Here is an 18,348-nt window from a genome sequence, read left to right as displayed (position 1 = left end):
AATATTTTTTCTTTGTATTTAATTTTTGATACTTTGATTAATACGTGTCTTGGCGTGTTTCTCCTTGGATTTATCCTGTATGGGACTCTCTGTGCTTCCTGGACTTGACTGACTATTTCCTTTCCCATATTAGGGAAGTTTTCAACTATAATCTCTTCAAATATTTTCTTAGTCCCTTTCTTTTTCTCTTCTTCTGGGACCCCTGTAATTCGAATGTTGGTGCACATTATGTTGTCCCAGAGGTCTCTGAGACTGTCCTCAATTAGTTTCATTCTTTTTTCTTTATTCTGCTCTGCAGTAGTTATTTGCATTATTTTATCTTACAGGTCATTTATCCGTTCATCTGCCTCAGTTATTCTGCTATAGATTTCTTCTAGAGAATTGTTAATTTCATTTATTGTGTTGTTCATCATTGTTTGTTTGCTACTTAGTTCTTCTAAGTCCTTGTTTAACCTTTCTTATAGTTTCTCCATTCTATTTCTAAGATTTTGGATCATCTTTACTTTTACTATCATTACTCTCAATTCTTTTTCAGGTAGACTGCCTGTTTCCTATTTCCTCTTCATGTTTGGTCTGGTGGGTTTTTACCTTGCTCCTTCATCTGCTGTGCATTTCTCTGTCTTCTCGTTTTGCTTAAGTTACTGTGTTTGGGGTCTCCTTCTCACAGGCTGCAGGTTCGTAGTTCCCGTTTTTGGTGTCTGCCCCCAGTGGGTAAGGCTGGTTCAGTGGGTTGTGTAGGCTTCCTGTTGGAGGAGACTGGTGCCTGTGTTCTGGTGGATAAGGCTGGATCTTGTCTTTCTGGTGGGCAGGACCGCGTCTGGTGGTGTGTTTTGGGGTGTCTGTGAACGTAGTATAATTTTAGGCAGTTCTCTGCTAATAGGTGGAGTTGTGTTCCTGTCTTGCTAGTTGTTTGGCATGTGGTGTCCAGCACTGGAGCTTGCTGGTCGTTCAGTGGAGCTGGGTCTTAGCTTTGAGACGGAGAGCTCTGGGAGAGCTCTCGCAGATTGGTATTATGTGGGGCCAGGAGGTCTCTGGTGGATCAATGTCCTGAATTTGGCTCCCCGACCTCAGAGGCTCAGACCTGATACCTGGCCAGAGCACCAAGACCCTGTCAGCCACAAGGCTCAGAAGAAAAGAGAGAAAAAAGAAAGAATGAAAAAAAAGAAAGAAAATAAAATTTTGAAAATAAAAAATAAATATTATTAAAATTAAAAAACTAAAAAGTAATTTAAAAACTAAAAATAAATTTAAAAAAAAGAAAGAAGAGACCAACCAAACTAATAAACAAATCCACCAATGATAACAAGTGCTAAAACCTACACTAAAAAAAAAAAAAATGGACAGACAGAACCCTCAGAGAAATGGTAAAAGCAAACCTATACGGACAAAATCACACAAAGAAGAATAAACATTCACAATCACAAAAAGAGAATAAGGGAAAAATAAAATAAAATAAAAATATATATATATATTTATTTTTAAAAAAGGAAGAGAGCCACCAAATCAATAAACAAATCTGCCAATGATAATAAGCTCTAAATACTAAACTAACATAAACATAAAACCAGAAACAAATTAGGTGCAGAAAGCAAACCCCAAAACTACAGTTGCTCCCAAAGTCCACCGCCTCAATTTTGGGATGTTCCGTTGTCTAGTCAGGTATTCCACAGATGCAGCGTACATGAAGCTGACAGTGGAGATTTAATCCGCTGCTCCTGAGGCTGCTAGGAGAGATTTCCCTTTCTCTTATTTGTTCGCACAGCTCCTGGGTTCAGCTGTGGATTTGGCCCCGCCTCTTCATGTAGGTCACCCTCTGGTTTCTGCTCTTCACCCAGACAGGAGGCAGTTAAAGGAGTGGCTAATTAGGGACCTCTGGCTCACTCAGGCTGGGTGGAGGGAAGGGTACGGAATGCGGGGCGAGCCTGTGGCGGCAGAGGCCAGCATGACGTTGCAACAGCCTGAGGAGCACCATGTGTTCTCCCAGGGAAGTTGTCCATGGATCATGGGACCCTGGTAGTGGTGGGCTGCAGAGACTCCCAGGAGGGGAGGTGTGGACAGTGACCTGTGCTTGCACCCAGGCTTCTTGGTGGCTGCAGGAGCAGCCTTAGCATTTCATGGCCGTCTCTGGTGTCCATGATGATAGCGTGTCTCTTGCCTGTCTCCAGAGCTCGTTTAGGCGGTGCTCTGAATCCCTTCTCCTCGCATACCCTGAAACAATGGTCTCTTGCCTCTTAGGCGTTCCAGACTTTTTCCTGGACTCCCTCCTGGCTAGCTGTGGTGCACTAGCCCCCTTCAGGTTGTGTTCACTCAGCCAACCCCAGTCCTCTCCCTGGGATCTGACCTCCAAAGCCCGAGCCTCAGCTCCCAGGCCCCGCCTGCCCCGGTGGGTGAGCAGACAAGCCTCTCAGGCTGGTGAGTGCTGGTCAGCACGGACCCTCTGTGCAGGAATCTGTCTGCTTTGCCCTCCACACCCCTGTTGCTGCGCTCTCCTCCATGGCTCCGAAGCTTCCCCCCGACCCACCCCGTCTCCTCCAGTGAAGGGGCTTCCTAGTGTATGGAAACTTTTCCTCCTTCACAGCTCCCTCCCAGAGGTGTAGGTCCCGTCCCTATTCTTTTGTCTCTGATTTTTCTATTTTCTTTTGCCCTACCCAGGTACATGGGGAGTTTCCTGCTTTTGGGAAGTCTGAGGTCTTCTGCCAGCATTCAGTAGGTGTTCTGTAGGAGTTGTTCCACATGTAGATGTATTTTTGATGTATTTGTGGGAAGGAAGGTGATGTCCACGTCTTACTCCTCTGCCATCTTTAAGATCACCCCCCCATTACCTTTTTAAAGCAACTGTCATTCCCAGTTAGGAAAATGGTAAACACTGTCACCCAATCCAAATTTGCAAGCAACCTTTTTGCCATGTTACTTTTTGATACATTCTATCATATATATTCCTATAAATATTTTGCCTCATAAAAGTATGACCACCTCTGCTCTCTTTTGGTTATTATTTGCATGTAATATCTTTTTCCATCCTTTCACTTTCAGCCTATGTGTGTCCTTAAATCTAAAGTGAGCCTCCTACAAATAGCATACATATAGTTGGATCTTGTCCATTTAGCTCTCCATCCAGTTATTCTGCATCTTTTGTTTGGGAAGTTTAATCCATTTACATTTAGAGTAATTATTTATAGAGAAGAACTTACTATTACTATTTTGATAATAGTTTTTTGTCCAGGATCATTTCTGTCTACAGGTATCCTCTGCTCTAGCCATACCTCTTTTATTTGATTTAATGCCATTCTACTGCTCTGTTTGCTCCTGTGATTGCTTCCCTATGCTCCAAATGTCTCCCTTTAAAAGTTTTGCCCTCTTTCAAGGTTCCTCTTACATGTCAGACCCTGCAAGAAGCCTTTTCAGTTTGCCTCAACCAGAGCACCCCCTTCTATCCTGAGAAACACCATAATGCTTTGGTTGAACCATGCTTATGTTATTCATCCTTAATTATTTAAGCATCTGTCTTATGAAATTATAAGCACCCTGAGAGCAAGGACTATGTATGTGATACTGATCAATAGTTAACTATGAATCCCTGTACTTCCATGTAGGAGGTATTCATTTAATTCACTGAATTGCACTGAGAAGGGCAGAAAGAGGCGGTCCTCTAAGTGATCCTCTAGGGTGGCTCCCACTTAAACCCCTCCACTACCCTCTATTAACCACTTCCTGCTCTAGCTGGAGGGTTCAAGAAAAAGTAAACCCTTAACCTTAAACACTCTTCAGTATCAGGCTTTAGACCTATCATTCAGAGTAACCTGAATCACAAGATCCTGTGAAACTCTAATGGGGGTCAATAATACCTTGCCTTCGGGATCCACCAGGAGAAGATGTTTTGCCTGGCCTCCCTGTAGCCCACTCAGCACATACTGGCCAGGAGATGTTGCACTCTCTCGAACCAAAAAGTCCCCATCCTTTACCAAGAGGCTCTCTGCTGCTTTCCTGCTCAGCTTGCCGTGGTAGCAGTCTTCATTCCGCAGCTGCTGCTTAATGTGTGGCAAAGAATGTGAGCTGGCAGGCTGGGCCGTGGCACCTGGCTGAACAGTTTCTGGTGCCTCTGAAGTCAAAATACAAAGAGAGACACCACCAAGTTACCTCCTCATCCATCCTTTCGTTCATTCATTCATTCACTCACCAAATATAATTTGAGGACCTACTGTGTGCCAGGCACTCTTTAAATAGTGCTATTTCTGGAACAAATGGGGTTTTTGTTTCTAGAACTTCCAACAGTCTCTAATTTAATGGTAGATCCAAACATTGCCTTTGGCTTCTGTTACCACGAAGGGCTTGCCCAGGTGCAGGAGTTTTCCTTTCAAATGAGAAATGGAACTGACCCATAAGAACTGCTTTCATAAGTGCAGAGAGAGTCTCTTTATGTCCCATGGGCTGCATGTTAAAGAGAAAGAGGTTTATGCTGTACCTGGACTATAGATAACTTCTAAAACATTCTCAAATGCTTTGAAAATGCCTACAGTAACTTTGGGCTATGCCCACTTTTTAATATTTAGCTTTTTCTTTTAAACCGAATTATTAATGTGCTTCAGAGATGCTTCTGTCCATCAACTTTAAAGCTGTGCTGAAGCTTACAGCATTCCTAGTAAATGACCACTTTGCTGTCTGTGTTAATTCCCCTGCCTGGACAAAGCAGAATTGATCAAGTAGAAGAAGGTAATCATCAGGGAGGCATGACCTGAGGCAAGTCCCCATGGCTCGGCTCTACAGAATAAATGTTATCCAGAGTTGAGAGCACTGGGGATGAGAAGGTACATCCAGGTAGCCCTTTATAGTATTATTGGTACTCATACTAATAACAATTATTATGTTGCTCACATTTATTGAGTATGATAGGCACTGCTCAATGCTTTACATATATTATCCTGTTTGGCTCTCAAAATTAGATGGGAAGGAAATGGATCTTTAAAAAGGTTAAATGACTTACCCAAAGTCACACTGCTAATATGTTGTAGATCTGGGATTTGAAATGAGATCTATCATCAGAGCCCAGGTTCTTAATCACCGTGCTCTAAAACTTGGCTTGGATGAGAAAATCTTTTAATTTTCAAAACTGGTCTAGCCACTATACTTCTGTATAACCCACAAAGGTCCCTAAATAGACAGCAAGGCTATCAGGATGATATACAGTATCTCCAGAAATAATAACACAAAATTCTCAGGTCTGAATCCAGATAAAAGTTGTATGTTTGCTTATTTATTTATTTATTTATTTTTGCGGTACGCGGGCCTCTCACTGTTGCGGCCTCTACTGTTGCGGAGCACAGGCTCCGGACGCGCAGGCTCAGCAGCCATGGCTCATGGGCCCAGCCGCTCTGCGGCACGTGGGATCCTCCCAGACCAGGGCAAGAACCCGTGTCCCCTGCATCGGCAGGTGGACTCTCAACCACTGCGCCACCAGGGAAGCCCTATTTATTTATTTTTTTTGGCTGTGCTGCACAGCATGCGTGATCTTAGTTCCCCAGTGAGGGACTGAACCTGTGCCCCTTGCAATGGAAGCACAGAGTCCTAACCACTGGACCACCAGGGAATTCCCAAAAGTTGCATGTTTAATATGGCAAATATACTAGGAAAATAACCATAGAAATCAGACTTTGTCTTTTTAAATTCAAAGGATCTTTTGCATAGAAACCAGCTTTCTCTTTATAAATGCAAAGAAATGTTTACATGTCCTTACACAAGGGTCTCACAAATGAGAAATCCTCTTGACTTTAAGTTTTATAACTTACACAGACAACTGCCCTGTAGACATAATCCAGTCTCCTATTAATATGTTATAGTTTTGGCACTATTTAAGAACTTCTTCTGCATATCACAATTTCGATGCAGCATTCATGAATATAACTTTTTGAAAATATCTTCAGTCTGTAGCTAATGGCTAAACATATTCTTCTCTACAATCAGGTTCTATCTACGGTTACCAGAAAAAGCCTGAAGAAATGTGTCCAGATTTGATGAATAATATTTGTAGTTGGCCTTAGTGTTGCCTGCTTTCAGGCATAATACAGAACTTCTGATGAGTAGTTGTGTGTGTGTTTGTGTACGTGAGAGAGAAAGTGTGTGAGTGTGAGGGAGATGCATGCATGTGTGTGTAGGTGCACACATCTTAGTGCATGATGGCTTTTGGTTTATTCTGAGATTGTGGAGCACTCTCGGACAAGGACAAAACAAAAGAAAAACAGACATTATATCATCTTGAAAAGAGGCAACAGATCATGGGCCAGCCTGAGGATATGGACATTATTTTCCTAAAATAGTTTCCCAAATTAGCACAATTTCAATCATCCAAACATTTGTTGAAAATATAATTTTTCTAAAAGAATATCTAACATATTTTTTAAACGTTTGCTTTAAGTTTAAAAGTTACACATTTTTAAAAAAAATCTGGTAAACCCAGAAAAACAAAGAAAATTAATAACTTTTCATCCTATCACCAAATACAACCACTCTTTAACATTGTGGTGCATTGTCTAGTATGGACTCCTTTTCATACATAAAGTTGACTTTGAAAAATATAATCATAATTTAAATATAGTTATTTATATATAATTTCCATATACTATTTACTGAATTAACTTGATATAATTATATTTTCTCAGAAGTACTGACAGTTAAGGAAGCAACAAGGAAGGTTGCTTAAATCACTCTGGATTGAACTGAGATCAAAAAAGAAAAAAGTGACAGGAATCATGGAAGAAAATAATCATGTCATCTTGGAGTTCCCATTAGCAACTAAAGACACATTGTCACAACCAGGAATTCAGGAAAACATAAGATATATACGAATATCCACACCCATATGTATCTGGTGAGTAAAACCTTTGAAATGGGGGAATATGGTTTAAGGAAGAGAAAAAAATCTAACATCTAAAATCTGGATTAAACAATTGCAAGTAATTCCAATGAGAAAGAAAGAACAAGACATTTAAAGAAGAAACCAATGTGAACTGTGAAGACAGCATATTGATGCATTCAATTTTTTTTAAAGCACATGTAAATGGATTTTTTTTTACAGTTTTGATCATTATACTAGCAAAGTGCAGGGAAAAATTAGATGTCCATCAATAAGGGACTGGTTATACAAATTATGATTCACTCATACAATAGAATACTGTAAAACAATTGAAAATAACAAAGATTTATGCATCCAACGTAGGAGCACCTATATATATAAAGCAAATATTAACAGACCTGAAGGGAGAAATCAACAGCAATACAATTAGAGTATGGGACTTCAATACCCCACTTTCAAAAATAGATAGATCATTCACACAGAAAATCATAAGGAACACTGGACTTAAATTACACATTAGATCAGATTGACTTAACAGACATTTACAGAACATTCCATCCAAAAGCAAAAGAATACACATTCTTCTCAAGCACACATGGGACACTCCCCAGGATAGATCATATGTTAGGCCGCAAAACAAGTCTTAATAAATTTAAGGATATGGAAATCATATCAAGCATCTTTTCCAACCAAAGTGGTATGAAACTAGAAATCAATTACAGGAAGAAAATTGGAAAATTCACAAATACATGGAGATTAAAAAACATGCCACTGAACAACCAATGGGTCAAATAAGAAATCAAAAGAGCAGTCAGAATATAACTTGAGGCAAGTAATTTAATTGAAAATTAAAATATTTTGGGACAAATGAAAACTATGCAACAAAACTTATGGTATGCAGCAAAGACAGATCTAAAAGTCAAGTTTTTAGCAATTAACACCTCCATAAGAAAAATGAAAGATTGCAAATAAACAACCTAACTTTACACCTCAAGGAACTATAAAATGAAAAACAAACTAAGCCCAAATTTAATAGAAGGAAAGAAAAAAACAAAGATCAGAGCAGGAATAAATAGAGAGTAAAAATACAATACAAAGAAAAGAAACTAAGCTGGTTTTTTAAAAGATAAACAAAATAAGCAAACCTTTAGCTAGACTGACCAAGAACAGAGAGGGCTCAAATAAATAAAATCAGAAAAGAAAAAGAAGACATTACAAATGACACCACACAAATACAAAGGATCGTAAGAGACTACTCTGAACAATTTTATGCCAATGAATTGGATAACTTAGAAAAAATGGATAGATTTAGATTCCTACAAACATACAACCTACTAAGACTGAATCATGAAGAAATAGAAAATCTGAACAGAAGAATTGCTAGTAAGAAGATTGAACAACTAATCAAAAACCTTCCAACAAAAAAAAGGTCCACGACCAGACGGCTTCATTAGGGAATTCTACCAAACATTTAAAGAGTAATTAATATCAATTCTTGTCAATCCCATCCAAAAAATAGGAGGGAACATTTCCAAACACATTTTACAAGCCCAGTGTTACATTACTACCAAAACCAAACAAGGATACCACAAGAACAGAAAATTACAGGCTAGTATCACATGTGAACATAGAACAAAATATTAACAAACCAAATTCAACAATACATTAAAAGCATCAAGTGGGATTTATTCCAGGTATAAAAGATCAGGAACAAGACAAGGATGCCCATTCTCACCACTTTTATTCAACACAGTACTGGAAGTCCTAGCCAGAGCAATTAGGCAAGAAAAATAAATAAAAGACATCCAAATCAGAAAGGAAGAAGTAAAACTGTCCTATTTGCAGGTGACATTATATATAGAAAACCTTAGAACTCCACCAAAAAAAAAGAAACTGTTAGAACAAATAAACAAAGTCAGTAAAGTTGCAGGATACAAAATTAATACACAAAAATTACTTGCATTTCTATACACTAATAAACTAGCAGAGAAATTAGGAAAACAATCCCATTTATGATAACTTCAAAAAGAAAAAGATACTTAAGAATAAACTTAACCAAGGAAGTGAAAGATCTATACACTGAAAACTATAAGACATTGATGAAAAAAACTGAAGAAGACACAAACAAATGGAAAGAAATTTTGTGTTCATGGATTAGAATAATTAACATTTTTTAAATGTCCATACTACCCAAAGCAATCTATAGATTCAATACAATCCCTATCAAAATTTCAATGGCATTTTTCGCAGAAAAAGAACAAACAATCCTAAAATTTGTATGGAACCACAAAAAATCTCAACTAGCCAAAGCAATCTTGAGAAAGATGGATAAAGCTGAAGGCATGGTGTGTCCTGATTTCAAACTATATTGCAAAGCTATAGTAATCAAAGCAGTATGGTACTGGCATAAAAACAGACAAACAGATCAACAGAACAAAACAGAGAGCCAAGAAATAAATCCATACATATAGGGTCAATTAATTTACAACAAAGGAGCCAAGAACAGACAATGGGGACAGGATAGTCTCTTCAATAAATGGTGCTGGGAAAACTGGACAGCCACATGTAAAAGAATGAAACTGGATGCCTATCTTGTACCATACACAAAAATCAACTCAAAATGGACTAAAGACTTGAATATAAGACCTGAAATCATAAAACTCCTAGAAGAAAACAAGGGGTAAGCTCCTTGACATCAGTCTTGGCAATGGTTTTTTGGATTTGACACCAAAAGCAAAGGCAAAGAAAGCAAAAACAAGCAACTTGGGACTACATCAAACCAAAAGTTTGCACAGCAAAGGAAACCATCAACAAAAGGAAAAGGCAACCTACAGAATGGGAAAAAATATTTGCAAATAATTTATCTGATAAGGGGTTAATATCCAAAATATATAAAGAACACATACAACTCAATAGCAAAAAAAAAAATCCAATTAAAAAATGGGCAGAGGAGAAGAAGAAGAAGACACACAAATGGCCAACAGGTATATGAAAAGATGCTCAATATCACTAACCATCAAGAAAATGCAAATCAAACCCCATGAAATATAACCTTACACCTGTTAGAATGGCTATCATCAAAAAGACAAGAGGTTAAGTGTTGGAGAGAAAAGAGAACACTTGTGCACTATTGGTGAGAATGTAAATTGGTGCAGCCATATGGAAAACAGTATGAAGGTTCTTCAAACATTTTTTTAAAAAACTGCCATATGATCCAGCAATTCCACTTCTGGGTATATATCTGAAGGAAATGAAATCACTATCTCGAAAAGATATCCACATCCCCATGTGCACTGCAGCATTATTTCTGATAGCCAAGACATGGAAACAATCTAACTATCTACTGGCAGATGAATAGATGATATAAATACACAGTGGAATATGATTAAGCCATAAAAAAGAAGGAAGTCCTGCCAACTGCAACAAGGATAGACCTTGAAGGCATTATGCTAAATGAAGTAAGTCAGACAGAGAAAGATAGACACTGTGTGATCTCACTTATATGTGGAATCCAAAAAAACAGAACTCATAAAAATAGAAAACAGATGGGTGATTGCCAGAGACAGAGAGTGAGGGATGGGGGAAATGCTAAAAAGGTGCAATCTTCTAGTTATAAGATAAATAAGTTCTAGGGATGTAATGTACAGCACAGCAACTATTAACAATTCTGTATTAACAATTCTGTATTGCATATTTGAAAGTTGATGATAGTAGATCTTAAAAGTTCTCATCACAAAGAAAAAAAACTGTAACTATGTGAGGTGATAGATGTTAACTTAGCGTGGTAATCGTTTTGCAATATATATATATATATATATATATATGTAATCAAATCAGTATGTTGCATACCTTAAACTAATACAATGTTATATGTCAAATTTTATCTCAATAAAACTGGAAAAAATAAAACTACAAAATATTATGTGCTACTTTGGACAAATCTCTAAAATAGAAGAGTGAAAAAGAACAAGTACAGAAGCGGATACTCCATTTATTTTTAAAGAAGAATGATTAGATAGATAGATTGATCATTAGATCTATCTGTAGACAGACAGAGGTACATAAGTAGATAGCTAAATACTTAACCACGCATTAACATTTTGGAAGTAATCAGAAGGAACTCTTAATATCTTAGGGAACTGTATATGGTGTTAAGCCTTGGGAAGGTACATATTTAAAAATAGCATTATTTATTATTTTGATTTCTTCTATGAGTACTTGTATTACTTTTGAATTAAAAACACTGTTTATAGAATAAAAAATGTATACAAGAGTCAAGATAGCCACCTAACTAAAGGGAAAATCAGAAGAGGGATATACTTTTGTGAGAAAAGTATCAGGGTTGGGGGACAATCCTCAGTTTTCTGTTGTGGGAAGAAAAGCCTACCCTTTTCTCCCCATGTGTTATAAGACTCCATCTCTGATTCTGGAGGACCATAAGCAGTCTCTTTATGCAAGTAGTTATATTTTATAAAATTGCCAGAACACTGATTTAGTGAAAACTGAACCACTGCCCCTAGGACAACTGCAGGGTTAGGTTCTACCAAGCTTCAGGTCACAATATTTTCATCAATCAATCAATCATTACATAGCCTTGTTTTATGAGTGTTTGGGTTTAAAGACACCTTATTTAGTATATATTGTTGATTTAATAACACTGAACTCATGGCCAACAGCACTGTAACTCATGCCTGAACTCAGCTTATCTAATACACATATTTTCTCTGTAAGGCACATCACAGCCTTCTTGCACTTAGGAACACTAGACAGCACTTCAGCACTACACTTGGGGGTCATTTTAAACAGCAAGGTCATCAAGAGATAGCACAAAAATGTGGGAAATGTGGCACTAAGTAGACCACAAAAGTTCACTTGTTTACAGTATGAGCTGAAACAAGAAAGCAGAGTGTCGCCTTGTTTGACCTCAGCTGGGAATGTGTACAATGGGTGACACAAAATTTTTGTTGCTATGCACATATCCACAAATGACCACAAACGTGCCATGAGTACTGATTCTGGGATTACAAATAAATCTTAGCAAGTAAGCAAATTCTCAAATATGGAACCCACAAATTAGGAGAATCAACTGTATATTATTTATCAGTATGAATTACTGGGTGTGTGAAAACTATAAAATAGAAATTTATCATGTTACTGAGGGGAAAAATACATTCACCTCTATAAAGTGTCTAAAAAGTTGGTAAAATAAGATGTTAACATAAAATGTTAAGCATAAGTGAAAGATCGGGGTGGTACTAAGAAAAAAAATTAATCTGTAATACAAAGGAAAAATTACATGTCTATTAAGATATATTACAAAGCCACAGTAATTCGTACATAGTAATTAATATACTGGTATACAACAAGCAAGTGGGCCAATATAAAAAGCAGAATAAAGGCCCAGAAACAGATTCACATATGTAGAAGGAATCTAGTAAAATGGAGAGTGGCACTAGAGAAAGAGGACATTATTTAGTCCATGTTGTTTGGAAAATTAGATCACATTCATAGATAAAATTAAGTTAGACCCCCTATCTCATAGAAAATATAAAGTTCAAGGGCTTCCCTAGTGGCGCAGTGGTTGAGAGTCCTCCTGCCTATGCAGGAGAAACGGGTTCATGCCCCGGTCCGGGAAGATCTCACATGCCGTGGAGTGGCTAGGCTGGTGAGCCATGGACACTGAGCCTGTGCATCCAGAACCTGTGCTCCGCAACGGGAGAGGCCACAACAGTGAGAGGCCCGCGTACCGCAAAAAAAAAAAAAAAAAAAAAAAAGTTCAAGTGAAATAAATATTTTATTTGGAAATAAAACTATATAGGCAGTAGAAGAAAATATAGTACAAGCTAGATAAAGAGGAGGAATTTAATGCAAAGAGAGTAGAAGGAAGACATAATAAAGATAAAAAATGGAAGTCAATGAAACAGAAAACAAAAAAAATAGAAAAAAAATTAAAACAAAACCTGGGTCCTTTGGAAAGACAATTAATAAATCTCAAAGAACAGTGATCAAGGAAAAAAAAACACAAATTACAAATAACAGGAAAGAGAGAAGGCATCCTTCATGCAATAAAAGAACAGTGAAGGAATATTATGGGAAATTTCATGTAGAACTGACTCTAAATGGACAGAGTGAAATCCTACTAAGTTTTTAAGAAAGATACATTGCCAAAGAAATGACAATCCCTTCTTGTCTATGGCTTTTTGGCCTCTAAAGCAAACTCCAATCTCTCAAACCCACAACAACAGGAAATAAGCTGTACAAGTGGTGAAGCCCCAAGAAAGGCACTTTCTCCAACATCTACTGTAGATGGACACACTAAGGATAATAGCAGGAACAACCCAGATAACAATGGACAAGGAGATTCCTCCCATAACACTGAACCAGAGGCCAAGCAAATCACTTTCTCCACTTCCAACTCAGGGAGTCTTCACAATTACTGCCTGGCAGGATTTGGTAATCACTATGGACCAATGACCACTGTGTGGTTTGCCTGCTTCCTTTTTGTGAATGTGGGTTTTTATTGAGGCTATCTTATTCCTCTTCCACCACTAATTTTGGGTGTGGAAGAGGGCAGACAACTTGGCAAATAGTAAGGATCCCCATCCAATCTTGATTGAGAGGACTTCATATCACCCGGATGTCACAGACTTTAGGCTGGATGCTGTAACTGTTTGGGGTATTTGCAAGGTCTCCCTTTGGGAGAAGGAAAATATGTTCTAGGTGAAAAGAAGAGCTCATGCATATTTGAGTGGCAGAAAGGTATGCAGTGGCAGGGACAGTTAATTGTGTGCCAATACCTATTCTCCCTTTCATTACATTATGGAATTCCTAATTTTTAGCTGGGCACATGGCCATCCAGCTAGAGTAATGTGAAGCTAGGTATGGCCCCATGTCTAAGTTCTGCCAATGGCAGGTAAGAACAAATGATGTCTGCCACTTTTGGGTCATGTCCTTTAAAGGAACGTGTGTGCACTCCGCGTGCCTTTCTTACTTCCCACTGGCTGAATACAGATGTGATGGTGAGAGCTCAAGCTCTTAGACTAAAGATAGAAGACCTTAGACCAAACTGAAGCTCTTAGACCAGAGATGGAAGCCAAGTGTCACAATGGCAAAGCTATCCCACCAGTTCTATACCGTCCATCTTTGGGCTATTAGGTAAAATAAATAAACTTCATCCTTTTTACACTATGGGATTTAGGGGGGTTTCTTTGTTATGGAAGCTAAGACTGAAACTAATCATAAATCAATACAAAAATTAGTTTCAGTACTAATGGTTTCCTTCTGCCATGTTTGATCAGACTAAAGATTGTGTTAGAGCTTTTCCTATGTTGGCAGTGTGACAGGATGAATTGAGGAGCCCTGAAGGCATACTTGAGATGTATTAGGTTTATGTCTCTGGATTTGTTTTTGTTTTGTTTTACTGAAATAATTAGTAACTAATCTGGGTAAGGGAGGCTAAGTATGCCTAAAGAAGATAAAGAGGATTTTTGCAGGAGGAAGGAAAGAAACAGGAGGAAACATTAGTGGGGAAACATTAAAAGGTGTATTTAAGACATTCTGCAGAACGTTATGTATAAAGTTATCCCTACTCTATCTTACTAGATTTTCTTAAATCAACATTATTTATACTTTTGGAGTTGGAGTTAATTTTTTTTGGAGGGAGCAATGATACACTGAAATTAACCTCAAAGGGGTAGCAAGAAGTCCAGGAGAGCTGTGGTACATTAAATCCCAAATGGAAATAAAGAGTGAGAGAGAACCAGAGGCCTAAATTATTAAACATATCGCCACCAAGGCAGGGAAAGGGAAAAAGGATGAAAAAAGAAAGAGGCTAGAATCAATGAAAACACATTTTGACATTACAGTTTTAGACAGAACAAGCCTTATTTACTTTCAACTAATGACAGGAATGTTATTATGGATTAGTTTTGCCTTTCATATTATTGAATTGTCTATGACAAGAGGCAAAGTTTCTTTGCTTGAGTTATAACGATTTTTTTTTAATTTATTTATTTTATTTATTTATTTTTGGCTGCGTTGGGTCTTCGCTGCTGCACGTGGGCTTTCTCTAGTTGCAGCAACCGGGGGCCACTCTTCGCTGCGGTGTGCAGCCTTCTCATTGCAGTGGCTTCTCTTGCTGCGGAGCATGGGCTCTAGGCATGCGAGCTTCAGTAGTTGTGGCTCGCAGGCTCAACAGTTGTGGTGCTTGGGCTTAGTTGCTCCGCAGCACAAGGGATCTTCCCAGACCAGGGCACAAACCCATGTCCCCTGCATTGGCAGGCAGATTCTCAACCACTGCGCCACCAGGGAAGTTCCATAACGATTTTTAACATTGAAGATTTGCTTATAAAGGAACTGGAGTTGTAAATCAAGGAATATCCCAGATTACATAATTTGGGCCACCCACTAAACGTATTTTCTAATAAAATATTGTTGCTTTGAAAAGTCCATGAAATGGAAGCTATTGAGTGTATGCTCTTATAAAGTTGTTTCCAAAACCTGAGGTCCAAGGCAGGAGGGGTGGGGGGTACTAAATTGGGAGATTGGGACTGACATATACACACTACTATATATAAAATAGATAACTAGTAAGGACCTACTGTATAGCACAGGGAACTCTACTCAATTCTCTGCAATGGCGTATATGGGAAAAGAATCTAAAAAGAGTGGATATATGTATATGTATAACTGATTCACTTTGCTGTACACCTGAAACTAACACAACACTGTAAATCAACTATACCCCAATAAAAATTTTAAAAAAACTATATTTGAATAAATACAATTATTTATCCTAAAAAACAAACAAACAAAAAAAGCCCCTGGGGTCCAGAAACATTTTTTCAAAACACGGTCCCTCTAACATATATATATTACCTTATCCACACAGGCCACTCTACATTAAATAGTTAAATTCACTGCAGAAATCTGAATTCATTGCATATCCCATCATCCATGGCACAAGATGCTCTCTGTGGTGGACATGGAGATGCACTACCCAGATCCCACTTCAAGGAAGGACCAAGTACCCCAGGTGCTTTACTGGGGCTGGTCTCCAGCTGACCACCCCTTCAGGGTCTGCCTCAGCTGCAGAGAGCTGCTTGCCCAATGGCTTGCCCTCCTTCATGGCCCACATCCAAAGACTGAGATAAGTGGGGCTAAAAGGCCCTGCCCTTGGGGCCAACGTGGGGCGACTCTGACGGGCCTCCACATGCTCTCTGTAGGGTCGGCTGAGGCTCTGTCAGGCTGCATGGTTGCCCCACCTCTCCCTCTGTCCAAGCCTGCTTTCTTCCCCTCCCTTCCTGGTACTGATCCCAATAAAGACCCTGCATGCCCCGCTCCAACTCAGAGTCTGCTTCTAGAGAACCCAACTGGGTTGTTTGGTTGCCAAGAGTGATTTTGGAAAGCTTGCAAGAAGATGGCCTACTTGCCACCTGGCTGGTAATGAAAACCTTTGTCTCAGTCTAGAGAGTTAAGGTAGTCAAATGAAGCTCAGGCCTCAGCAAAATCTCCTTCCAAACTTTATTGTCATTGCAGCCACACTAGCTGGAAAGTCACCCTTGGCAGTCTAGAGTGACCTCCTGGGCTAGTGAAAGGACTTTCTCAGCGACTGATTCTCCATCTTTGGAGTCAGCCAAGGTTGACACCAATCTCTGAACCCAACAAGCTTCATTACTTTATGAAAAGCATTTTTTAATTGATTGTAGGCTTTTGGCTTGTTTTGCTTTTATTTATTTATGTTCCTGTTTATGGACTTATCCCTGGAAGCAATCTGGCAGGAAAATGATGTTTGTCTTATTGTATTTTACTCACAGTACCTAGTTGAAGAAAGAAGTCACCTTATTTTAGTGCTATACAGATGACTTACTAAGGGGTTTTGAAATGAATAAAATTAACACCATCACTAAACAGAGTTGGAACAGTGGCCATTGTTCCCCATGCAAACAAACAAATTCAAAATTATCTCCTGGCTTTGACAGCCCTTCCTTCAGCAAAAGCACACAGCAGAAAGCAGCAGTTGGGAGTCAATTTAAAGTGTTTGAAAAGATTATTCAAAATCAAAGTTCCAAAACCTTGAAATCCGTAACATCGCCACAAAGTTCTAACCTATATTAACTGTGGTGAGGGATTGAGGTAAGAAAGAATACTTTTAACTCTCTGAAAAATGAGGCCAAGGAAATAGCGTTCTTTAAAATGAGAGACAGTAGAGTGAGTTGAACAGCGGCCCCCAAAAGATATGCTCAAGTCCTGATCCCTGGTACCTGCAAATGTGACCTAATTTGGAAAAAGGGTCTTCGCAAATGTAATTAAGTTAAGGATCACGAGATAAGAGCTTCCTGGATTTTGGGCCTACCTATAAGAGAAAGGTGTTGTCCTATAAGAGAAAGGAGAGGGAGATGTGAGACACAGGGGTAAGGCCATGTGAAGACTGGGGCAGAGATTGGAGTGACATGTCTACAAGCTAAGGAACACCAAGAATTGCTGGCAGCCACCAGAAGCTAGGAGAGTAACATGAAACCAGTTCTCCTCCAGAGCCTCCAGAAGGAGCCAACCCTGCTGCCATCTTGATTTAGGACTTCTGGCCTCCACAACTGTGAGAGAATGCATTTCTCTTGTTTTAAGACACCCAGTTTGTGGTAACTTGTTACAGCAGCACAGGAAACTAATACAGGCAATGAGAAGCCACTTACTTTCACGGTACCATGGGCTCCCCAGTGGGTGGGCTGGACTTTGATTTCCGGCAGAGCCCAGCGTGCTTTGAAGACTCTGCGTATTGATGTAGCAGGGGTCGTCGAAGAGATCCACTCGGCACGTGGGCTTCATCAATGACGTGTCTCTTTGGGACTGTACCCCTCTCTCGTGTGCACTACCTGTAGTGAGTAAAGATCAATGTACGGTGTTTTTGCTTTGTAAATAAGAAATAAAATCACTTTTGAGTCCAGAATTGACGGGAAGGGAAAAGCCATGCCCATCCCATGCACGGATTGAATACTGACTTTGAGATCTGACCTGTAAAGACAAAATAAGCACCAGTCTTTGAGGGAAAGCACCCTCTTTTGGCCTCCCTGCTCCTCCCTGCCCGTCCCTCAGCTGACCCTTTGCTTCAACAGCAGCCAGCAGACAAACCAGGAAGATGTGAAAGAGGAACAGCCAGGGGAGGAAGGGAGCTGACCGGCCAGCAAACAGCACAAACCTGTACACGACACCGCTCAGAGCTGCAGCCCAGGAATCGAGAAAACCACACATGCCATGTGGAACTTGAATATCTACTAGTTATTGAAACTGCTTTTCAAAAAACTCATTACTTAATTTTAAATTATTAAGAGTGGGAAGGGCTTCCTGGTGGCGCAGTGGTTGAGAGTCTGCCTGCTGATGCAGGGGACACGGGTTCGTGCCCCGGTCCGGGAGGATCCCACATGCCGCGGAGCGGCTGGGCCCGTGAGCCATGGCCGCTGAGCCTGCGCGTCCAGAGCCTGTGCTCCGCAACGGGAGAGGCCACA

General features: G+C 39.4%; 1 protein-coding gene across 2 annotated transcripts in view; it reads right to left on the bottom strand.

Annotated features, from left to right (window-relative positions):
* SHC4 (SHC adaptor protein 4) overlaps positions 1-18,348 on the bottom strand; it is a 131,592-nt gene that overhangs the window by 7,863 nt on the left and 105,381 nt on the right. For both annotated transcript variants that reach the window (XM_028495359.1, XM_024117509.2), the window contains 2 exons: positions 17,539-17,718; positions 3,846-4,099 (listed from right to left, as the gene is read on the bottom strand). In XM_028495359.1, coding sequence (XP_028351160.1) covers positions 3,846-4,099; positions 17,539-17,718 — 434 coding nt within the window. The remainder of the gene's footprint in view (positions 1-3,845; positions 4,100-17,538; positions 17,719-18,348) is intronic.

Source organism: Physeter macrocephalus, chromosome 11 (genome assembly GCF_002837175.3).
Source record: "Physeter macrocephalus isolate SW-GA chromosome 11, ASM283717v5, whole genome shotgun sequence".
Classification (NCBI taxonomy): domain Eukaryota; kingdom Metazoa; phylum Chordata; class Mammalia; order Artiodactyla; family Physeteridae; genus Physeter; species Physeter macrocephalus.
This window is presented reverse-complemented; position numbering and strand designations above follow the sequence as displayed.